Below are 26791 nucleotides of genomic sequence, written 5' to 3' on the forward strand. Positions count from 1 at the left end.
TTTCCCCAAAACACCTGATGAAGGCTGGAGGGTATATCAGGTGAAATGTTGTGTTAATAACATACAAGATGAGGACAAATATCCGTCAAATGTAAATAATGTACATAATTCCTCATCTCTTAAATATAGAACTGAAAGAAATTGACCTCTGGACTTATTCTTTGTAAGCCTGGTACGTATTCTATTGGTCTCTTTTGCCAAACCACTAAGTTACGGGGATATAAACACCATCGGTTGTCAAGCGATGGTGGGTGGACAAACACAGACACACAAACATATATATATATACATATATGACAGGGTTCTTTCAGTTTCCATCTACCAAATCCACTCACAAGGCTTTGGTCGACCCGAGGCTATAGTAAAAGACACTTGCCCAAGGTGTCATACAGTGGGACTGAACCCGGAACCATGTGGTTGGGAAGCAAGCTTCTTATTACACAGCCATGCCTGCGCCTATGTATATATATATATATTTTTTAAAATTCATTTTACTGGTTTCAGTCATTGCATTGTGATCATGCTTGGACATTTCCTTCAAGAGTTTTAGACAATATTAACCCCAGTACTCATTTTATTAACTGGCTAAGTTCATGTGAGTTACATCCCATTAGGAAGTTATGAGCCTTTCACGAATGTAAATACTAGTATTGACACTAATACACACAAACTCATACATACTCAACCACACATATAATGGGCTTCTACACAGTTTCCATCAAATTTCACTCAATATCATTGGTCATTCTAAAGGTTATGATATACGATATTTGCCCAAGGTCATATGAAGTGGAATAAATGATAGAACCACATAGCTGCAAAATAAACTTTTTAAGTCACACCCATGTCACACACACACACACCACACACACACACACACACACAATCAATAGCAATTGGTCAGTTACCTGCGTAGTTTCTACTTAGGTTACTTTGGTAGCATTCGTCATCACCCATTCCTCATAACCTCTCTATTACTAACATCACTGTCATCACCAGCAAATCAGCATTTGATGCTTGCATCCATTATTGATGTATTCGTCATCATATTATTTGATACTTTCACCTTCATCACAATTTTGTTAGTCATCATCATCAGAACAACCACTTTTCCATGTTTGCCTGGATTAGACAGAATTCATTGAGGCGGATTTTTCAATGGCCAAAAGCCTGTCCTGTTGCCAACCCTCACATGTTACCAAGCAAGGCAATATTTTTCCATGGCCAGACATGTTTTCACAAAATATTGGGAATGAATGACACTGTTTCTATGACAGTAACACAGTTTTTTCAGACATATTGTATCTAAGACTACATTAGTTAATGAATTCTTCCTTTTAAAAAAAAAAAATATATATATAATAGAGAATGATTTGAAGGAGATCAGGTAGATGCTTCTAGAAGAACAAATGACCATGGCTCATAGAAGATCCTTTAGTGCAGTCAGCGTTTTCATAATACTTTGAGAAGGAAAATATAGGGGTACCATAATTTTTTTTAAAATACCTCATAAAAATCAGGTGTCCCATTTGTCAATCAGCATTTAAATTTCTTTTTTTGTTTGAAAACATGATGAAAGGAACACCATATATATATATACATACACACAATCTCACACACATACATGCAAACATTAACAAACATAGGCATATGAATAAAAGCACATAAGCAAACACGATATGTACACACACACATACACACACTATGTTAATCTTTTTAGGTGTTGCAAGAATCTAAAAGACAAAGTATTCAGCTATGATTTCAGTAGGTTCAGCAACTTAGAGTCAAATCTCCTCCTTGTCTCGAACATAACATTATATGTAAGATGCACGCACATATACAAACACACATAAGCACATACATGTCATTTAGTACATTGAAAAGCATACACATGTCGTTCTTTAATTCATTCATTCTGTCCATTCGGGAGCATTGCACACACACACACACACTAACTTATACATATAAATCATTGTGTATCTAAATTTCTATGTTGTGGCTTCCTGTTTGTTTAATATTAAGTATGTGTGAATGTGTGTACTTTGTAGATTTTTCATGTGCCTTGAATGGGTGTGTGTATCACCGGGCGCATTTGTGAATATGCAGCTGCCTGTGTGTCTGCATATGTACTTGTACATGTGCAATTACTTGTGTCTGCGTGTGTACATGTCTACATGCAACTGCAGAGTGTGTGTGTGTGTTTAACTGCTTGTATGTAAGCGTCTCTGTGTATAAAACATCCAATGAACAAAGCTAAACTGTTATATTTCAGACAACAAACAACAAACAACAGCCTTCTTTCTCCCAATAAGAGACCTGCCCCACTGTGCAATAATAAAAAAAATGAGAAAAACAAACATACAACACAACACAATAACAAACACTTGACACTCCTGTGAATTTGTTATTGTCTATTGGTGGTGATGGTGGTGTTAGCAGTGGTGATGGTGGTGTTTTCATTTGTAAATGTCTACTTTTTTTTTTCATCCACCTCCTCCTCTTTCTCTATCTAAAAACTTTTACATTTCACAGTTTTAAGGACAACAATATTAACAGAAGGGATTGGTGGTGTTACCTTTACCTGACAAGACTACAACAAAAAAAAAAAAAAATTAAATTAAAATAAAAAAATGTATATAAAGTCAGTTAAATATAGAATAATAATAATAGCAAGAGTAATAGTAATTATCATTGTTATATGCAAAATATTGGTGCCTGTGTGTGTACATGCATGTACACACACAAAAGCACAAACACACATTCATAACATACATAAACTTGCATGAATACATATATAAACACATCAAAACATACATTATTTGAGTACATTCTTATTTCATAATGTTTGTGTATGTGTGTCTGTGTTGTATTTTGGAAGTGTTATCTTTGTCAATAATTATACATAAACTGATTATTGCTATCGTCATCATCATCATCATTATTATTATTATTATTGTCACTGCCATTATTATTAAGGCGGTGAGCTGGCAGAATTGTTAGCATGCCAGACAAAAATATCTAGTGAAAGTTCATTTGTCTTTATGTTGTGAGTTCAAGTTCTACAGAGGCCGACCCTGCCTTTCATCCTTCCTGGGATTGATGAATTAAGTACCAGCTGAGCACTGGGGTTGATGTAATTTCACTAACCCAACTTCCCTGCAAATTTCAAGCCATGTACCTATAGTAGAAAGGATTATCATCATCATCAATACTATTATAGTAATTAGTTATGCTCTGAGTTCAAATCCTGCAATGGTTAATTATTTTCTATCCTTCTAAGATCAATAAAATAAGTATTAATCATGTACTGGGATTGTGCTCTGATAAAAGTCAATCTTCATCCCAAATTTCTGGTTTTACACCTATGTTAAAGATTATTTTGTTGAACTGGGAGAATCATTAGCACGTCAGACATAATGCTTTACATATTTCCTTTGGCTCTTTACATTCTGAGTTCAAATCCTGCTTTACCTCTCATCCTTTTGGGATCTATAGAATAAAGTACTAGTCAAGTACTGGGGTCAATGGTACAGCGAGCTGGCAGAATTGTTAGCACGCCAGACAAAATGCTTAGTGGCATTTCGTCTGCCGCTACATTCTGAGTTCAAATTCGGCCGAGGTCAACTTTGCCTTTCATCCTTTCGGGGTCGATTAAATAAGTACAAGTTACGCACTGGGGTCAGTATAATCTACTTAATCCGTTTGTCTGTCCTTGTTTGTCCTCTCTGTGTTTAGCCCCTTGTGGGTAGTAAAGAAATAGGTACTGACTTGTCACCCCCACCTAAAATTGTTAGCCTTCAGCCAAAATTAGCAAGAATTATTATTTATTATTATTATTTTTCTTCAGTAGTTTCGTGCAAGTTTCTTCTGCACTACATGGTGTACCATGTTCCTGATGAGGTTACAGTATTGAGTTCTTATTTTTGTGAAGATTGAGGAAGTAGAGACTCCACCTGCAGGTGTTTTGCACCTGTTTGTTTTGTTTAGTCTCTTGCTTCTTGTTATATTAATCTTCTACTGTGTGTGTAATGTGTGCTGTTATTATCATTATTATTATTATTATTATACTTTTATTATTGTTATCATCATTTATTGTTATTATTATTAAAAAGACATAAAACTGACAGAAATGTTAGAGCAGAAGGCAAAATGTTTTACTGTATTAGTTCCGGCTGTTTATATTCTGAGTTTAATTCCCAAGGTCAACTTTCCCTTTTGGGGGATCACTAGTTTAATGTAAACTTTTTCATGCACCACCAAGTGCATGTATCTATTCTTCATGTAGAGGTAGTATCACCATTTGCAGGAATGGGACATGTTTGTATGTGTGTGTGTGTGTATGTTTTCTGGCTTGTCAACATTGTTTCATGTTATGTATGCATTTTCTTGTGTCTTCACACAATGCAAAGACAGGAAATGTAAACATAAACACATACATACAAATACACACAACTAGGAATGGCTGACCAAAGTCCACTGAGTGTGCATGTGTGTGTGAGTGTATTCCTGTTTCCTTATTTTGATATTGTGTACTAGTTGAAAACAAATATCACCATCAGTGCCATTCAAATGCAATCTTCCCTCAAAACATGTCCAGCTATTGTGTTGTTCAGGTTCAAACAAGGGATAATATTACCTTGCTTGGAAACAAATGAAGGTTGGCAACAGGAAGAGCATCTGGTCATTAAAAAAATCCTGCCCCAACATACTCTCATTTGACCCATGCAAAAACAGATAAGTAAACATTAAAATGATAATGATGATTGCACACAAGTCAAACTTCATTTATTAAAAGCTTGATAAAATGCAAAACTTAGAGGTGATGGAAGGAAAAGCTCAGATGATGATGATGATGATGGGATCTCCCACCAAAGATGACATATGAGCATTCAGTTTGCATTGAACAACCTGTACAAATGATTTGTTCAGTGATCAAATGCATGTGTTTACTAACGCATGTACATTAGCTCACTCCCACCATTAAATCGATGTTGCCTGAACAGGTGCACAGTGTACCACACATCAGGTGTCAAAATGACCACAGAGCAATGTGAGATGAAGTGTTTTGCTCAAAAACACAATGCACCACCCAGACCAGGAATTGATTTCACGATTTTGAGTGTGACATCCGAACCACTAGGATATGCATCCTCACTACTACTACTACTAATAATACTCCTACTACTACTACTACGATAATAATAATAATAATAATAATAATAATAATAATATAATAATAATAATTGTTTCAAGTTTTGGTACAAGACCAAAAATTTAAGTTGATTATATCAACCCCAGTGTTCAACTGCTGCTTAAGATGAAAGGCAAAGTCAACCTTGGTGGGATAATGAACTCAGAACATAAAGACAAATGAAATGATGCTAAGTGTTTCATCCAGTGTGCCAACAATTTTGCCAGCTCACCACTTTAATAATGATGCTGATGCTGCTGATGCTGCTGCTGCTGATGATGATGATGATGCTGATAATAATCCATTCATCTCTAATTATTGGCAAAGATAAAAACTTCTGAAGTACAATATTTGTTTCAATGCATCAATTTCAGATTGAAATTCTTGTCAATATATATACACAGATATATACACAAACTTACATGCACACAAACATATGCTCATAAACATGTTAACGTAACAGTGAATTGTCAACAAAATTTTTTTCTTAATGTTTTTATGCAGCTTATGAAGAAAATGTAACCATTATTTCCATGGGAGTCATATATCAATGAGGGACTGGCCATCTGCACTTATCTGCCTTTCATAACAGAAATGAGCAGTGGGGAGCAGAGAGTGTAAAAAACAAAGTTAATGATTACAAGAAGCATAAAAAGTGATGAAATAATGATGGGAATACAGAAAAGATGTGGTAAGAAGGAAGGGAAACTGAAAACGAATAAGAGAAGGAGAGATAGGGAATGACAAACGAAAAAAGGGGAGATAATGAGAGAAAAACTAGTTGGAAGGGATAAGAAAACTGATGCAGAATGGGAAGAAAGAGAAAGAAAAAGTACTGTAATGATACAGTGGGGTGATATTTTAACATAATCAAAAATAATTATTCCTAAATAGAAGAGAGAAAAAGAAGAAATGGGTGCTTGTGTGAGGAGGACGAGAGAGAGGGTAAAAGAGGATAGACAGAGATTGTATAGGTATAGGATAGTGAAACAGAATTTTGTAGAAGAGACAAGAGACAACTAGTTTATACTATACAAAAGTCAACATGTACAATATTAAATTAGTTAAATCTCATAACTAATGACATGAAAATTAAGTTTGTTGTGGAGAGAGAAATAGACAGACAATACCTGTTTCAGGTAAGATTCTTTCATTCTCTAGTGTTTGCAAAATATTCTTGCCAGCACAGACTATTCTTAGTTCTCTAGAATCCTAGTGATTAATATTATAGTCAATAGTGGTTTCTTTTTTAGCAGACAGTGGCCAATCAATATTTTTAAGAGAGAGTCTTTAAGTAGGAGTACAACATTGTCAGAAAGTCAGTAGTTCATATCCAGTTACAGGCAATGCGTGACTAAACTGGCCCAGTCCACCTAACTGAAAATGGGTTTAAGAAAAGCTTACTGCTCTAAGCAATAGCAACACTGTAAAATCAACAAGTGGTTTGATAGCTTGCAATATTCTGTTCATTTCTATGGTAAGTATAGCTCAGCGAAACTGGTATGCTAATTTTCCCAAGACACACTACAAGAAGATGAAGTTATCCATGGTGTCACTATGAACTAAGGATTAAGGAACTAGAAAGAGTTAATTCAAATTATTATAGGATATTTATCATTAGTACTATAGTGTCAGTAAAGCTACTATAGTATACTTAAGTTGATGTTAAAATTTTCAATAGAGGAAGCAGTAAAGAGCTACCTAAAAGCAATTAGTGATAAAATTAATATCAGTCATAGAATTATATTATTTTAAATCTTTTAGCAAGTGTAAGAGATAATTCCAAATATTAACTTGATTAACCAGGGGTGGACTAAGCAGCATTGATTGAATATAGGTGTGTACTACTATATTCAACTCATTTGCGTACACTCAAACCTGGATAGTTCTTCACTAAAGAAATTGTCTCAGGAGAGAAATTCTCCTTTTACACAATATGAAAAACATACAACTGAGTTATGAATGACAGTATTGAACTTCAGGACACATGCTTCTGTGTAGCTATGCTTCATCAAACATAGACACAGAATCCATTCTTCATAGTGCACCAAGAACTGCCAATTTTACATTTAAACTGCATATAGTAAATTTGCTGATGTGTGCTGGGATTAATTAATGAGAGTGCATTAAACAACATTGACTGAAATAGAGGTGTGTATGATTATATTTCTATCTTATCAAACCTTGTCAGCAAAGCTATACTTGTAGTAGGAATGAAGAGAATTATTAAATAACTTTACAATAATGCAGGTACAGAAAAATAGAAATGTTCAGGTAATAAATTCCCTCTCAGATGTTCTCTAAATTAAAATACAATAGTTAATATAGACATTTTTAATGTAAAGTGCATAAAAAAATCTATGCAACTAAATCTGAACCAGCAAATACTTATAGTCTTTGAAATTGGGATACCATGAACCATTAGAAAAAATAGCACAAAAGCTTAAAATCTCACAAGGGAAGATAAATAGTTCAATCTCATTTATCTTCTCTTGTAAGAAGTACTCCATATGCTATTTACCCAGGCTTGTACCCTGGTAGTGCAGACCAGTGTCAACAGTGATAGGAAATATAGATTAAAATTTACGCTTCTACTCCAATTACCATGCCTAAACTATAATCTGATAAAATTTAAATGTTTTCATAAAACTATTGCTTCCATGGAAACATAATTATTTCTTTAGTGTCCTTTCACTTCATTAAAAAGAGAGAAAAAAAAGGGGGGATTTTTGGCAAGATGATTCTTTCCCTTAACATAGGGAATAATCAATCAACTAAGATATTATTACATCAATAAAGAAAATTTTCGCAAGAACTGTGTATGAAAACATCTCCAGAAATGGCTGGAATTAACTTTTAAAACTTGAAGAATGTCTACAAGAAAACCATAGTTCTAATTACAAAGAAGGGGAACAGCATTAGTTATATTTACAGGAGACATGAACTGGATTGTTTTGAATAACATTGCAACATGTACATACATGTGTAAATTTCAAATTAAGGTAACTACTATCACTTTCTCTCTCCATCTCTTATACTACTAATGAACTATGAATAATAATGACCTCATTATATGCCTTCCCTCTACCTACTTCTAAAATGTTGATAATTTAATTTCATATAATGCAATGTTTAATAAGACCCTCGTTCTTAATGACATCATACTGAAGAAATCCAACTAGATCAAAATAGCAGCTATATACAAAAATTTGAATAAAGAACATTTAATCAAATAAATGCATAAAGATAAATTTCATTCACTTCACTAATGGATTCTTGGCAAGAAACAAAACCATGTCCATATATTTATTCTATGGAATTCCAAATATCTGACAACAGATGAAACAGTAGAACACCTCATCAAACAATGTTTTTTACCCACACCTATGAACACTTTTTGAAGAACTACCAAAAGTTTGTTAATTTCTTAACTGAACTGATATCACACTCACACATTTTATATGGCATATGAATCAGTCACTGGTACTTTTCATATGACATATTGAGTAACACTCTGGTAACTAGTGCACAGAAAGTTTGCTTGAAGTGTATACAAACATCTGTAGTGAAAGACCTGTGCAAATGTGACCAGACTGATAGCCCACCACCACTTTCAGAGGATGTAACTACAAAAGAAACACATTCTATATTGCATCATCTTTAACAAAAAATAGCCAGCTGGTTGATAGGCAAAGATTAATTCACCAAATGCATTGCATCCACTAACAGGGTGTTGGTCATTTTTGTCACTTTTCTGCTCAATCTGAATAAGCAGGAAGCATAATATTCCTGCTGAAATCCAACACCTATCATCCTTATTGTATTTCACTCTCCTAACACAATATTAGCCCTTTAACGTTTAAACCAGCCATATCTGGGCAAAATATTCTATCTGTTTTATCTTCAGATCAGCCAGATCTGGACTCTCACACCTACTCTACAATGTCATTTTAAAAGTAAACAATCGCATTACTGAAATCTCAAAGCTATGAGATAGTGCATGACCAATTAAAAACAATGTAAATAAATACTTTGACAAAATAATCTGAATGCTAAAGGGTTAAACACTACCCAATAATGCCCTACATTAAACACTCTGTCCCACCCTGAAATTCAACTGTCTTTAAATCATTCCATGTCACACATTGCATGCAGACATTTCACCTGAATGTCAACATGGGAGGATCTGTATAGATTGAGTGATATTCTCTCTTCTTAATTACAATAACATGTACACAATATTAAATTTCCTTACTTGAATCTTAAATAAACTCTATAACCTTACTCTCGCGTTCTCTCTTATTTGCTTGTACATACCATATATAATTACTGGTACATACATGGATACATAGTTGCAAAACTTTTGTGTCCAAATAACAGATCCATGAAGCATCCGTCACTATTATAATTGACCCTTTCCACATTTATAAACAAAACACACACATATTACACACTCACAGAAAGGCATACATACATATATTTTGAAGACATGTCTGCGCATGAGTTTAATATTTTTTATTAACAAGTTTTCATATTTCCATAATTATTGATTCAAACTAAACATAAAGGCCTGATAAAGATATATGGAAAATCTTTAGTAAAAGATTTGATGAAACATGCTTAAAGAAAATAGTTCTTTATAAATATAGACACAGGCATAACTGTGAAAAAAAGGGTTTGTTTCCCAACTGCGTTGCTCAGGGTTCAATTCCATTGTGTGTCATATTGGGCAAATGCCTTCTGTTATAAAACCCTGGGCTGAGCAAAGCCTTTTAAGTAGATTTGGTAGAGAGATATTGAAGGAAGTCTGGCGTGCATGCATGCATGTGTAAATGCACCTGTCTCTTTACCTTGACAATGCATGATAGTAGTAAACAAATGTCACCGTCATGCAAGGCTTGATTTCCATTTCAAAACTTCCTTGAAAACATGTCCGTCTATGGGGAAAATTTACCTTACTTGGAAACAGGTGATGGTTGGTGATGGGAAGGACATCCAGCTGTAGAAAATCCACCTCAGTAAAATTCTGTCCAACCCATGTGTGCATGGATTAGTGGATATATGAACAATGACGATGATGAAGATGATGATGATGATGATGTGTGTGAGGGGGGAGTGATTCTCTATTGGTTTCAGTAATGAGCACAAGGTTGTTCAATCAACTGAATTACCTGCTCAATGTATTACCATGAGTCACTGGGCATTCTCCTAACATAGTTCTCAATCAGAATCAGCATGACAAGGCTGTACCTTTGAATCACAAGTACAGTCAATCCAATGGGCTTCCATATAGTTTTCTCTACCCAATTTCATTCACAAAGGCTATAGAAAATGATGTTTGCATAAGATGCTATGCTGTGGGATTGATCCTGGTTCCTCATGGTTACAAAGCAATCTTTAATCATTCATTCATTTTTACAATTTTTTTTTTCTAATGTTAGCAATGGGTTACATGAATGTAACATTGTTTTACAGCCTGATGCCCTTCCAATCACTAGCCTGTATCTTTCAAGTAAAGGATCTGTGCTTTGATAAGCCTTCAAAAGCACAAAGTTGGTAGAACATTTGTTCAGCAGAGAAATGATATCACTGTTTGTAGCTCAGCAAATTTTCAGCGAACACACACAAATCCATATACAATGGACTTCTTTCAGTTCCTATCTCCCAAAACCACCGACAAGGATTTGGTTGGCATAGAGCTGAAGAAGGAATCTCCTTACTTAAGGTAACATGCAGCGAACTTCTTAATGACATAGCTATATCTGCACTTATATAACACACACTATGTATAAATGTATTGCACAGTTACATACACAACTTTTTTCTTCTTTGGAATGTTAAATCCTGAAGCAGGTAAGCTATAAATAATACCATGTAAACACTGGGTTAAAAACACTTTTGATGAAAAAAGTTGAAACTGCCCTTGGGTTACAAACTTACACCTGTAAACATGACTTTTTTATAGACAAAGTGATTTTTAACCTGAAATTTACATGCCTTTATTTATAGCTTATCTCCTTAACCCTTTCGTTACCATATTTATTTTGAGATGCTCTGTGTTTCATTCAATTAATTTTAAATATAACAAAGAATTTAATAAAAGAACTTAGTTATCATTAAGCTAGTGTTGGGAACATAAATTGTGACTAAGGTTTGGTGGAAGATTTTAATTCAATACTTATGAAAACAAGACATTTGTACTACAGAGCCAGAGGTGATTTTGGCCGGGTTGGTATCAAAAGGGTTAAAGATCCAATATTCCAAAACAGAATTCATGTCCCCTTAAGTTCATAAATTCTTATGATGTCAATAGCATATACTATTTTATTTTATAAAGGAGTGTCTGTAACTTACTGCAAAACAAATGTTGCAAGAGACTGGTTTTTCAGTGTTCTTGCTCCATGTTTACATCTTTCACCAATATATACACCCACAAAAATTACACACACACACACACACACACACGCATATGCAAGCTATGAACCTCCACACAGTTTTTCCAGCAACCAAATTCTACCTACAAAGCATTGATTAACTCACACTCATAGCTAAAGTTCTTCGGCCCAATGGGATTAAATTCAGAACCACATGGTTTAGAAAGTGATATTCTTAACCACCTAGTCATGCTTATATATATATGTTTACATAGACAAACACATACATATTTACATACAGGTACTCTTCCTCTTTCTTACATTCTCTTTCTCTTTCTCTCTCTCTCTCTCTCTTACACACACACACACACAGATTTACACCTATACACAGCATTATTGAAAGATGAAGATGATAGCAAATATAGTAAAACTTTGAAAGGGACAAAAGAGAGACTGACAGAGGGGATAGAGGTAGGGAAAGATAGATAGATAGATAGATAGAGAGGGAGAGAGAGAGGGGGAGAAGGGATGGAGGAAATGGAAACCATTATAATTACCACTTTTTTTCGAGATTTATTTAATTCAGCACAACCAATTCCTTCCGTTTCTGCTAAAGATTCCGCAATCGAGCGTATGGCTTGCATCCATTCTTCCCTAAAAAGAATTATATACATATAAAAATATAAATACTTTGCAGAAAGATTGAAGTTTGCAAACATAATATAAAATACTCTGTTATACAAAACTAATGGCATTAAAAACACTTTTATAGAACTAATATTTTGTCATCACTCGTGAAATATTGTTAGAAAACAGAAACCTCATCTAAATAGACCTTTTCACAAAGGGAGCATCTTATAATGTACATAAAATCTGGACGACCAAAGATCACCATGAGCAAGTTTTTGCCATTCAGACTTATCATAGTAATGAAGCTGAAGAACACAGAGTGAAGCTACTTGGCACAAACTGACCTTGAACTCTGCTGCACATGTGCACTAAGTTTTAATGTTCTAGCTCACTTCCACTGTTTATGTCAGCGCTTGGAAGGAAGGTGTGTAGTGTGTGATCGTTGCAATGACCATGACAGAGAAAGCTGAGCAGAGGATCTGCATCAAATTTTGCCAAAAGCCTGGCGATACCTGCCCAGAGACTTACACAAAGTTTTCAAAAAGTTTTCATTGTTCTCAACACAATCAAGGACATCTTGTGTAACTGAAACCCAAGTGTCGTTTTGGTCAGTTGAAAGCAGTTTTGGCACAAACTTGGCAGACACACGTCTCATACCCAAATCTTCAATGATAATGGACTAATCTGCACATCCTCTGTTAACTCATGGATGGAGATTCGATGATTTCCTCTCTCAGCTGCACACACATCTGTGATGTTTTTCTCAGTTCTGCTGGCTGTAGGTCTCCCAGAAAGTTTGTCACTATCAAATGCAGAAATATCAAGTAAATAGGAATTAAAGAATTGACTTTATTCCTTTGTATATGAGGCTTGCATCTACATGCATTTTTTTCTTCTTACTAATAACAAAATTAACACCATCATTTGATCTTTAGGTGCTTTTAATACAGCCTTGTTGCAACCAGTTTAGTACAGAACCCCCACCTAGTTTTGTCTCCAACCATGTTTTTCTCACAGACATTAACTTATAGATGCTGAGGTTAAACAATAGTCACATCTATGACACAACTCTAAAAAGGCCTACAAAAGCCATGGGTACTGCTCCCTTCAGTCTTATTTTACAGGCTCATCTTCCCTTTTATATTTTGTATTACGTTTAGGAGATATTTCTATAATTCTTTAACACCAACCCACCATCACTGTCACCGAAAGACTTATCTTGTACCTAATTAACAGTTGGTTAAGATGGTTGACACCTCACATTTGTTTTGTTTTCATATTCCAGTACAAGAGCAAAAGAAAAGAAAAATCATCTTATTCTACATAGCCTAACTATAATCAAAAGATGCGTAAAAGGATTAACATTATTACCAGGAATGCAACTCACCCAAGCAAATTCAAAGATTTAGTTTTCAAAGACTGCTAGTAATATATCTAAGCTAAATAACTATATAAATTGCTTAATGATGAGTGGGGGGATTAAAAATATAAAAACCTGAGTGCCGGTGACTTTTTCATATTTGCCCCTTAAAATGTTGTGTGTATATTTAAGAAACTAGATTCAAGCATTCACAGTCACTGATGTTTTAAAACATATATATAAGGGCTAATATAGTATCGTTTATATGATCACTCTATGTGCTAGAAGCAGCAATGAAATGGCCCTCAAACCACAACTTGTTTTTTTTAAAAAAAGACACTTTGGAAAATAACTAACAACATTATATTACAAGCCAAGTAGGAATGCTCTATGTAGCCACCCAACCTGCTAGGAATACCAATCAAATCTCCATCACTGATTATGTCTTGAATCCTAAGCACATATTACACACTAATCCATTTGCATTTAGACCAGCCATATTTGGTCCAAATATTCTACCTGTTTTATATTCAAACTGGCCAGATCCAGCCTCTCACACTTGCCCTATCATATAAAATAAACAACCACGTCCTGAAAAATTTTTATGCAATGAGATGGTGCACGATAAATTCAAAACAAAGTGAATAAATAAGTGTTGCATTTGATAGAGTAATCTGAATACAATACTAGTGCCAGTGGTGAAATTCAAACTCATTACCAACAAGCAATGAGGTCAATAGTATATCCAGAGACCAAAGCAGTAGATAGAGTCAATTAATATCATTAACTACAAGAAAATTTCCTGCTCTGTCCAAAAATGTTTGTCAACCTATCAGCTTCCTAGCATTGAGGACTTTACCAGGAAGTGCTAGTTTTAAACACAGTTGTAAACAAACTCTAAACATGATATTCTGATAATGTTTTCAGCTGTTTACATTCCTATCATCGTTTTGACTGTACTTCATTTTGACTATACCGTGTCTTTTCTACATACTATAGCTTCGATAACCAAGTTTCTTTGACTATAGATGAATTTGGTTATCTTCTTAAGGATTTCTTCTTTTATCTAATAGTCAGGAGGAAAGAAAAAAACCTATGACTCTTGAAAGGACATCTGAGACTGATAGAAGAGGGAGGGAGATATCCTCAAACCAAAAATTGGGCCTAAATACTAAGGGTACACAAGGTAGCAGGTGTTAGACTGGGAGATGTATGCTTTATGATGATAAAGGTATTACAGCCACCACTGCCATCATCATCATCAATTTATTTATCTATAACCTCATGAGCCTCTATTGTTACTCAGCTTGCTAGAAATAGCAGCCAACACCATCAAATATCACACAGTTGTTTTATAAAAGGTAAGACAGATTAGATGAGCTAAAAAAGAAACAACAAAAAAACATCTTTCATGACAATATTGACCAGAAATTCAACCAATAAAAAAATTGACAAGTAAACTTTTTGAGCCAATGAAGGAATCTGTACAATGTCATGCAATATGCTAGAACAAACAACCAAATCTCCTTCAAATTTTTTCCCATTATCTTAAGAAAAAAAATGAAGGATAACACTGGAAAGTAGCTTTGGATACACTATATGTTTATGACTGGAGCCCCTTTCATCTCAGTTCTGCTCAAGGCTGATCTGAAGATCAACAACAGCAACTATTGGGTTGGTGCATAATTATTGCGGCTTTTCAACAAATTATATTCAACAAAAACATCTTTAAATGATTATTCCGGAGCATATTCACCATCTACTTCAATTACTGCTTCCCATTTGCTTGGGAGACGGTCAGACCGTCATTTAAAGATGTCTTTGTTAAATATTGTTGTTGTTTTTGTTGAATAAAATATATTGAAAAAAAACCGCAATAATTATGCACCAACCCAATATAAGCTAATATATAGATTTGACCTGAGAACTGGGAAAATTTTAAGCTTCACTTACAATATATATATCCTTTATTAAGACAGGGATGTAAGAAATACCAAGAAGAGCTGTTCAAGAGACTGAGACACATTCAAACTGACATATTAATAAATGAAGTTGCAAACCAACTATCAGTAAGAGACCTCATCAAACCTGCATGTACCTCATTCACTCTTTCTATACTTCTCACTTAGCCATTTGGTACAGACATCCATCGTTCACTCTCACCATTTATCCACCTCTTGACAGTTATTCTCTTCTTCCTATTCTATCCAGTGCTGGTGTCAAATAAAATGCATACTCTCTTTACTCTTTAACTTGTTTCAGTCATTTGACTGTGGCCATGCTGGAGGACCGCCTTTATTCGAGCAAATCGACCCCAGGACTTATTCTTTGTAAGCCTAGTACTTATTCTATCGGTCTCTTTTTGCCGAACTGCTAAGTTACGGGGACATGAACACACCAGCATCAGTTGTCAAGCGATGTTGGGAGGACAAACACAGACACACACATATATATACATATACACGACAGGCTTCTTTCAGTTTCTGTCTACCAAATCCACTCACAAGGCTTTGGTCAGCCTGAGGCTATAGTAGAAGACACTTGCCCAAAGTGCCACGCAGTGGGACTGAACCCGAATGCAATACATTCTATTAATTGTAGGGGCTTGAGGATCCTTTTGGTCTTCTCAAAGACATAACAACCTCTGTTGTGCAGGTGCCATGAAAAAGTGCACCCAGTATGCTCTATAAAGTGGTTGATGTTAGGAAGGGCATCCTGTCATTGAAACCAAGCCCTAAACAAAACTTATGAGCAAGATATTGTTCCCCAATCCATCTAGGAAACCAGAAATGACTCATTCAGCCCAAGCAAGCATGGAAAGCAGATGTAAAATGATGCCAATGTCAGTTCTCATTTCAGTGAGAACTCTTAAAGTTCTGGGGTAAAGAAACTTACCACTAAAGGAATGAGTAATGGAGGAATGAGTTTGAAAAAAAAGGTTGGCATCAGCAAAAAGATGTTCAACTGTGTCAGAAGTACACTTACTCATACATTGTTTTATTTTTTTACTTGTTTCAGTCATCTGACTGTGGTTATACTGGACAAATCAACCCCAGGACTTATTCTTGTAAGCCTAGTACTTATTCTTTTGTTCTCTTTTGCTGAACTGCTAAGCTACAGGGATGTAAACACACCAACATTAGTTGTCAAGCGATAGTGAGGGGGGGCAAATACACAAATACACACACACCGATATATATATATATGGACAACGAGCTTCTTTCAGTTTCCATCTACCAAATGCACTTACAAGGCTTTGATCGGCCTGAGGCTAAAGTAGAAGACACTTGCCCAGGATGCCACGCAATGGAACTGAACACAGAACCATGTGGTTGGGAAGCAAGCTTCTTACCACACAGCCATTCCTGCACCATACAAATTTTTTTTTTTTTTTGCAAAGCTAGTTTTGTGGCAAATCTAAATACTTATATGGTATTAGAGCTGAAGTTTTTATAGCAGGGTGGACTTTCTACCTTTAATCATTCAAATGTGATATAATGGAGCTTGTAATGAGCCAATAAAATTACTAAATCGAATGTCAGCTATTTAAATGTGACAAAATGGAGTCAACTGTCAAAGAGATACAGCTCAATGTCTTCTACAAGCTATGAACTAATGATTATATAATCAGAAGTTCAATATATTGACTTCACAGCCATCAAGTAATTTCATGACAGATAATGAAATCACAGAGTTCATATCCTCTTTTTAAGTTTTGGAGTTTAATGGATAGGGACACAAACAGGCAAAAAGTTGCATAAATAACATGAATGAAACGATCCAATCTTACCTTTCTTCTGGGCTGTCGACACAGAACATGCGTTCTACGACTGTTGTCCATTGTAGTCCTCTGATAATAAATGTATTGGGCCGAGGTTTATCCTGCTTCATCAACTGACATCCTTCAAGAAGAAAAGTTAACAGAAGCAATTAGACAGGATTCTGACATTAAGAAGCCATTTTATAATAATAATAATAATGATGATAATGATGATGATGACAACAATAACAAGAGCACTCAGAGAGCGCAAAACTCCACCAAGGCAACACCAACATCCTCTCAACAATTAGCCAGGGATGATTTTTAAAATGAGAATACCTGAAATAAACTCAACTGCTCTCACGAATGAGAATATTAAAAATGAACCCAACTGCTCTGAAAAATTAAGTGAAAAAACTGGAAAAATAATCCAGAATTCTTGTCTGGTATCTGATCAATCCCAATGGTAGTCATGAAACGTGAAGGTAAGTGTGTGGGCTGTGTTTTTAATGCTGTGAGTCGTTTGCCTGGGAACAGGGACAGTTTTCTCAATGAAGGCCTTTTTTAGTCTATCCACTGATATAGTGTCTTTACAACCATTAAGGTCTATAGTGAAAAATTTATCCATGCCTGAAAGAAAATGGAAAGGACCTGCATACGGTGCTGTTAATGGAGGCTTAACAACACTGTTGCACACAAAAACGGGAGTCCAAGAAGTAAAGCTTCCTTCATGGCAGAGCTAGAAATGCAATTGTCAAGTAGGTAATTTTCAAAAGTAACCATATAATTTTTTTTTTAATTTGCACTGATAATTTCCCTAAAACATTCAAGAAACTTCACCAATGAAAGATATTTTGTGTTCACAAGCAATTTGAAAGCATGGCCACAGACATGAAATGCATGGTTAAGAAATTTGCTTCATAAGTGCCTGGTATTGCATTCAATGGGACCTTGGACAGTTGTCTTCTAAAATAGCTTCATATACACCAAAGCCTTGTGAGTGAAATTGGGAGATGGAAAGTGAGTAGAAACCTGTAAGAACTGTTCTTACAGGCAGTGTAGAACACACAACTTTGTAGCTGATGCACAGGAATAGTTGTAGCAAGACCATTCACAAAATAAATTCTTTCTAAAGTTTTCTAGAAGTAGTTAACAGCTTCTTTTACTGAGGTAACCTAAAGAATGGAAGATGTGTAAAGGCTGCATCGAAATGAGGAAGTAGGAGGCTCCATTGGATGCGTAGTATCAGTCCACATGAATGATGAACGCACAAATAAGCTGAAAGATAACCTGAGTACCCAAGGAATTAGCTGTAGTGTGCGAGGGGCAAGACCAAGCTTGTACAGACATGGGCACTGTAAAACACATGGAAGTTAAAAAGTGGCAAATGATCCAATTAGAAGAAACCTATGGAAAAGGAAGACCAATTAAAACATAGGAAAAAATGAGAAAGCTAATCTCAGGTGGCTGGACCTCACAAAAGAGATGACAAAAAAAAGTGATTAGTGGGGTAATGTACTGGAAAGATTCTGTCAAATGCATGCAAGCAAGGAAAAAATGGACATAATATGATGATACAAAAGGAATGTCTGAAGCCCATCCCTTGAAGTGACCCAAATAGGATTTGCAATTGGTGTTTCAGAACGTTGACACAAACATCAATTATACAGTACTCCTGCTGCTTACAACAACTTATATCCATGTACCTAACTTCATAACTCCTCTTGTATGTGTGTGTGCATGCATATTTATGTATTCATAACATACATATTTAAATAAGTAATTGAACAACCTTTATTTTACTTATTGAAAACACAACATTCTACTTTCATTTTGTTTATAAATATTTCCTCCAAGTATTCTGTTCTTCAGAATACTTTGTTGTTGTTCCATTTGTAATAATAATCTTCTGAGGTTCAGTGTAAGGTTAACATTCAAGACATACTTCACATTATAATCTGAATGAAAATAATTGCACAGGCAGTTGGGGTTGCTACTAAAATTGCTTTTTCATATTTTTATTTCTATTTTTAATTTTCAATACAAGGAGAGAAAGAAAGGAATGCCATAGTTTCTGTTTCTCATTCGTTTAAATTTCCAAACTTAAATTTTTCTGACAATTGGCGTCAGGTTGCTGTTTGCAATCAGGATGTGGTCAGGTTGCTAGCATTAGGTTTCAGTTTGTTTTTCTAGGATGTGTTGTTGTTGAGTTTTTGAGCCATATTTGCTACCAAGATTGATTCTACTACTGTTTTGTATTCTATTATTATTATTAAAGGTGGCAAGCTGACAGAATCATTAGCACGTTGGGCAAAATGCTTAGTGGCATTTCATCTGTCTTTGTGTTCTGAGTTCAAATTCTGCCAAGATTGACTTTGCCTTTCACCCTTTCAGGATCGATAAATTAAGTACCAGCTGCGTACTGGAGTTGATCTAATTGACTAGCTCCTTCTCTTAAAATTTCAGACCATGTACCTATAGTAGAAAGGATTATTATTATTATTAAGGTGGTGAGCAGGCAGAATCGTTAGCATGCTGGATGAAATGCTTAGCGGTATTTCGTCTGTCACTACATTCTGAGTTCAAATTAAACCAAGGTCAACTTTGCCTTTCATCCTTTCAGGGTCAATAAATTAAGTACCAGTGAAACACTGGAGTCAATGTAATTGATTAGTCCCCTTTCCACAAATTTTCAGGCCTTGTGCCTTTAGTAGAGAGGATTATTATTATTATTAGATTCAATAATTTTTTTCCATCTGCACTATCAGTTAAAAAATATTTCCTCAAGAACTTAGAATTTTAGACCATGAATATCTTGAAACACTTGGAACATTAACCTTTTCAGGCCATATTCCTGGTTTACTGAAATAATCAATCTTTATACTTTATTGAATTGACAAACCCTATTAAAATCTGGTCAAATTAAGAAAAAACATTGGTCTATCAGAAAAAAAGACAGGTCAGCAGTGCAGATTACATTGTTTATAAATGTCTGCTCAGAGACAGTATAATGTTAGGTATTATTTGATCAAATATATCATGATAAATCGAAATCAATTGAAGATGAAAAGTTTAAAGCAGAAGGTAATAACCTTTTCTACTCTAGGCACAAGGCCCGACATTTTGGGGAAGGGGCCAGTTAATTAGATTGACCCCAGTACGCAACTGGTACTTAATTAATTGACTCCGAAAGGATGAAAGGCAAAGTCAACCTCAGCAGAATTTGAACTCAGAACGTAATGATGAAATACTGCTAAGCAACGTTTCTGCCAGCTCACCACCTTGTAGAAGATGATGCAATACCAGTATTAAATGAACAGATAGCCAATTCCAGAAAATAACCTCAATCAATTGGGTGTTTTTGTTTAATAATTTTACTGCCAGTCTCTGTTTGTTTTCATTTCATATGTCCTCAATGAGGAGCTAAGATAAACACCAATTGCCTCCTCCCTCTCAGGGTAATAGGGTTAAAATTTTTAACAAAATATCATCACCATTTAGTGTCCATTTTCCATGCTGGCATGAGTTGGACATTTTGAGCTACGAAGCTGCAGCTTTGGAGTGGTTTCTATAACTGGGTGTCCTTCTTAATGCAAACCACTTTACAGTATATACTGGGTGCATTTTTTTGTGACATTAGCGATTGTGAAATCAGCAAATAACTTGCAAGACAAGGAAAAGAAAGGATAAAAGTACCCTTGATTGAATGAGTGATGCATTTCAGATGGGAGGAGGTAGCTTTATGCCAATATTGAAGGCTAAAGTATGATAGAAAGACAAGCCCAGCTGTCTTCTTATAGAGGTAATATATGGCCACCCTACACTGATGATGGGTGGGAGTAAGTGGAAGGCAGATAACGATGGTGGTGATAGGATGCCAGAGCATACTCTCAAGGTACAAGGTGAGTATACATCACTCAAAGCTATTGAAAGCCTCTACATGCTAGAGACAACAACCAAATTTTTCTGGAATAACCCCTATAGTCTTAAATAAAGCAAGATAAAATAGCCAATGAATGTAGTCCCTAGTGTACAAAATGATGAGATGGTCATGACTGAAACATATCTGATCCTAATCTGCTTCATTGGGACTAAATTGGGGGTTAAATATATCACAGACCCCAGTCAAACATATGTAGACTAAACATCATCTATATGTCTGGCCCTTATTTTGCATACTTTCTCCCCTTACATCTTACTATTTTCCTCTATCTTTTGCCAAGTTGTTCTCTTGATAATCATTACAAGTTTAGCAAATCACCCTTACAAAATATTCTTAACATGACACACATTCAAGATGTGTTCATGTAGTAGGTCACTGTGTTAAACACACTCATGCATGCACACAAACATGCACATGCATGCATGTACACACACACAGATGTAAGCATATACATACACAATACATGCACATACATGTTCACACTTTCTGTGACATACATCTTACAATTATCATTGTTCTTGGCTTCTATTCTATACAACTGTTAAATGCCAATGTTTTGTCGTTGTTGTACTATTGTCCTCATCTTTACCACCACTACAACCACTGTCAAGACAGATACTGTAATGAATTCACAGTTCAGTCAAGCAGAGCACTAAATAGGTAGTACTCTTGAATCCAGATACTAAACTTGAATGGAAATCAATATATTTTCAAACTTTTCTGAAGCAATAACATAAATAATCCCTAATATAATGAGATCAAAAGAAACTGTGTCCCTACTTCAAAGTTTGTGAAGGCACATGGCCTGGTGGTTTGTGTGTTATGTTGACAATCTTTAAGCCATGGGTTCAATTCCTGGACCAGGTGGTGTATTATGTCTTTGAGCAAGGCACTTAATTTCACATTTCTTCAATCAACTTAGTTGTAAATGAGTATCAACACAGCTACAGTCAGGAAGTAGGTTTAACCTTGGGATGGAATAGCACTTCATCCAGGAAGGGGGTCTTTACTCTCAGTTTTATCTAAGCACTATGGAAATTGAGATAGGCTATGCTTGACCTAATTAATCTCTAAGTTTGAAAAAAGAGACTTTACAACTATGTTTGAAACTATAGCTATAATTATAATTTCATCACTATCATCACTATCAACGTATTAATGTCTACTGTTCCAAGCTTATATTGATCAAATGAGAGTATGTTGAGGCAGAGATCTCCTATGGCGAAATTGCCCTCTGTGTTGCCAAACCCCACTAGTTCCTGAGTGAGGTAATGATCTCCTAGTCTACTGAACAGCTAACAGCTTGGACATATTCTATGTGGAAAACTGGAAACAAACAACATCGTTTAAGGAGCCTTTTGTTTACAAAGATCATGCAACATGTCAAGACATGTCAGGAAGACCAGATTATCCTTTCGTGGTGGACTGCAAGATAACAACACCAGTAGGAAGCCATTGTTTACAAACTGCTGAACATAGGGAAACAAACATACATTTATATTTTATGCATGTGTGTATATGTTTATATGTTGTTTGTCTTCAGCTATTGCTTAACAACTAGTGATGGTTTGTTATGTCCCTACAACTTAGCAGTTTGGCATAGACCAATAGAATAAGTACCAGAATTAAAAAAAAAAATACTGGGGTCAATTCATTTGACTAAGAACCCTTTAAGGTAGTACCCCAGCATAGCTTCAGTTCAATGACTGAAACAAGTAAAAGATAAACACACACATGCACACACTGATAGATTCTTCAGTTTCCATCTACCAAATCCACTCAAGGCTTTGGCCTGGGGCTATAGTAGAAAGCAAACTTTCCAACCACATAGTTATTAACTGCATCTATAATAAGAGTAATAGTAATGATGATGAAGATACAACAATAAATAAACCTTATAATAACTGTCATCATTGTTATAGCTTAATGGTAGAATTGGTAAAGTACTGGACAAAATGCCATACGAATCCCACTGACATTAGCTTTGCCTTTCATCATCATCCTCATCATCATTCATGGGTTCGATGGGTTTACTGAAGTGGATTGTCTACAACCAGCTGCCTTTTCTGTTGCCAACCCTCAAGGTCTACAAAGCAATTAAGTACTATGGCTGATTTAATCAACCACATCCAAAACTAAACTAGAATCAAAGGCCAAATTACGTAAGATAAGTAATTCTTGGATGTTACCATAATCTATATATAGATTATGGATTGGACGTAGAGTAAGGCTACAAGCAGGGTGGCCATTCTGATTCAGAAATGGGTGGAGAGAAAGCTACTCATGAAAAGTTAAGCAGAAGTGGTGAATATACACATTGTTTCCCTTGTATATTACCTTCTGAGGCTCATGTTATGTTTTACCCAAATTTTCATCTCACCAAATTGGAGCATCTGCTCATTCGCTTAATATAGAAGTGACTTGTTACACTGGTCATGTGGTCCATCTGTTGCCAACACCTTTGCACAGAGGGATCAGTATACCTTGGTTAATCATGATTTTGCCTGATGTCTTTCTAGGGTTGATAAAATAGATACCAGTGCAGCACAGGGGATCAATTAACTGGAAACCCATCCTCCCAAGTTTGCAGCCTTGTCCCTACATTAGCAATTGTTATTATTAAAACAGTAATGTGGTATAAACAGTAGAACACCAGATTAAAAGCATGTGATACTTAGCTACAATTGTTTGCATTCTGAGTTCAACTTCTGTGCAATTCAACTTCAGCTTTCACACCTCCAAAGTCAATGGAGTAAAAGCCAGTCAGGCTGATTAAATCAACTACACCCTCCCACTAAATCTGTGGCCTTCGCCACTATCATCCCGAGATTCCTCATCATTTTACATGTTTTCCATGCTGGTTTGAAGTGGACAGGCATCAAGGTCTGAGTCACCTAAGTTAAAAACCACTATCAATATTTATGGCTGTGTAGTAAGAAGTTCTGGGTTCAACCCACTGTGTGACATCTTAGGCAGTGTCTTCTACTATAGCCCTGGACCAATCACAGCTTTGTGAGTGGATAAGTTAGACAGAAACTGAAAGAAGACCATCATATAGATGTGTGTGTGTGTGTGTGTGTGTGTATGAGCGTATCTTGTGTGAGCGTGTCTGTTTCCTTAACATTTCTTGAAAATAAGTGTTGGTTTGATTACACCCCAGTAACTTAGCATTTCAGCAAGAAACCAACAGAATAGATACCAGACCTTAAAAAAATAAGTACTGGGGTCGATTCATTCGACTAAAACTCTTTAAGGAAGTGCCCCAGCATGGCCGCAGTCCATGACTGGAAAATGTAAAAGACAAAACTAAATACTATTTGGTATTTCATTTGTGTCCACCTACTGCTAAATTAAAATTATGCCGAGTCAAAAATGTCTTTCATCTCTCAAAGGTCAATAAAATAAATAAATATCAATGAATTATTTAATTAAATACATGTCGCCCTCCCCTTAAAATTTGAAGCATGCATCAGAATTAATAAATACTGTATGTATATATACATATATTAACCACAATGACATAACTATATCCTTTAAGTCCAAATATTAACAGGTTAGGGTAGCCATGATTCATAATGGTCATATATGCTGAGTGCTTCATTATAAGAAATCTATTGATTAGTCTAATTGCAAACAGAGGAATCAGAGTAGGTGCTGCCATAAATTGATGAGTCAGAGTTGAAAGTTTTTGTGATAAAACTAATAAGCAGTAGTTCATTAGTTAGAGATGAATTCTTCCAGTAGATATGATCAACCAAAAAAAGGCGCTAAAATACAGCTGGTTTCTGCTTGAAGTCACTGATTGATGAAGACATCATCATCATCATCATTTAACGTCCGCTTTCCATGCTAGCATGGGTTGGACGGTTCAACTGGAGTCTGGGGAGCCCGAAGGCTGCACCAGGCCAGTCAGATCTGGCAGTGTTTCTACAGCTGGATGCCCTTCCTAACGCCAACCACTCCGAGGGTGTAGTGGGTGATTTTATGTGCCACTGACACAGGTGCCAGACGAGGCTGGCGAACGGCCACGCTCAGATGGTGTTTTTTATGTGCCACCAACACAGGTGCCAGACGAGGCTGGCAGACGGCCACGCTCGGATGGTGTTTTTATGTGCCACGGACACAGGTGCCAGATGAGGCTAGCGAACGGCCACAATCGGATGGTGTTTGTTACGTGCCCACAGCACGGAGGCCAGTCGATGCGGTACTGGCTACGGCCACGTTCGGATGGTTTTCTTGTGTGCCACCGGCACTGGTACCCCAAAGATACAAATTCCATTGACGTTAATTTATTTTGATTCGTTTTGATTTTGATCGACCACAAAAAGTAACAGGGCACAACTATTTGACTAGAAGACAATATGACTGAGAAGGACAGTATTCCAACACAAGAATAGTTTGTGGACTTGACTGAACAACTATTTTTGATATACTTACAGAATATTTCCCACTTCATATTACAGCCATCTTCTATGTATCTGGGCTAGTTAACCGAAAGAAGTACCAGTAATCTGTCAGGATCAAGTCTATCGACCATTTTCCAGCTCAACACAACCACCCGACAAAAGGTGTGTTAAAACCAGTTGACAGATCAAACCTACCAACTCAGAGACAAGTACGACCAAATCAGCAGACTTCAGCACAGTTTCCATCAACCTAACTCCATTTACAAGCCTTGGATGACCCGAGCACATGATACTTCAACAAGGTACTGTGCAATGGGACTACCCAAAAGCCAGGAGGTGGATAGCAGAATCATCATACAGCATCAGAGAAAATGCCATGCAACATGCAGACCTTTCTTTGTATTCTGAGTTTTTGTTATTGATACCTGAATAGGAGAGAAACTGTATGGTAAGAAGCCTGCTTCCCAACAACATGGTTCCAGGTTGTCCCACTGTGTAGCATCTTGGACAAATGTCTTCTACTATAGTCTTAGACTGATCAAAGCCATGAGTGGATTTAGTAGATGGAAACTGAAGGAAGCTTGTGTATGTGTGTGTGTGTCTTTGTATGTGCTTGTCCTCCACCCTCACATACTGTTTGATAGTTGGTGCTGGTGGGTGAATGTCTTCATAACAGTGGTTTGGCAAAAGTGACCAATGGAATAAGTACCAGTCTTTAAAAAAAATAAATACTGGGATCAATACATTCAACTAAAAATTCTTCAGCACTGTGGTCGCAGTCTAATGTCTGAAACAAGTAAAATATAAAAGCTATATATATATATATATATAATATATATATATATATATATATATATATATCCTACAACCTTAGAAAAGGACACATTGAATAATACAGGCTTGTATTGAGTATCAATAGGCATGTTAGGCCAGAGCTAACTCCAGTTTTTATAGCTTTTAAATGACTCACACTGCTACCCATTTTCAACTGAGTGGACAGGAATAATGTGAAAATGAGTGACTTGCTCAAGAACACGATGCTGCCTCATCTGAGAACTGAACCCATGACTTTAACAATTGTCAGCCCAGCACACAAACCACTGTGCCCCATGTGTCTCCACACTGCA

General features: G+C 35.9%; 1 protein-coding gene across 9 annotated transcripts in view; it reads right to left on the reverse strand.

The window, feature by feature from the left end:
• LOC115217581 (RAC-gamma serine/threonine-protein kinase) overlaps window positions 1–26791 on the reverse strand; it is a 142205-nt gene that overhangs the window by 40983 nt on the left and 74431 nt on the right. For 6 of the 9 annotated variants that reach the window (XM_036507369.1, XM_029787332.2, XM_036507364.1 and 3 more), the window contains exons 4-6: window positions 17346–17457; window positions 12123–12219; window positions 2582–2590 (exon numbers count right to left, since the gene is read on the reverse strand). In XM_036507369.1, the coding sequence (XP_036363262.1) occupies window positions 2582–2590; window positions 12123–12219; window positions 17346–17457 (218 nt within the window). Of the gene's footprint in view, window positions 1–2575; window positions 2591–12122; window positions 12220–17345; window positions 17458–26791 lie in introns of all 9 variants that reach the window. The other 3 variants (XM_029787333.2, XM_029787328.2, XM_036507370.1) reach the window with 2 other exon arrangements.

The sequence above is a fragment of the Octopus sinensis genome, linkage group LG11 (genome assembly GCF_006345805.1).
Source record: "Octopus sinensis linkage group LG11, ASM634580v1, whole genome shotgun sequence".
Lineage (NCBI taxonomy): Eukaryota > Metazoa > Mollusca > Cephalopoda > Octopoda > Octopodidae > Octopus > Octopus sinensis.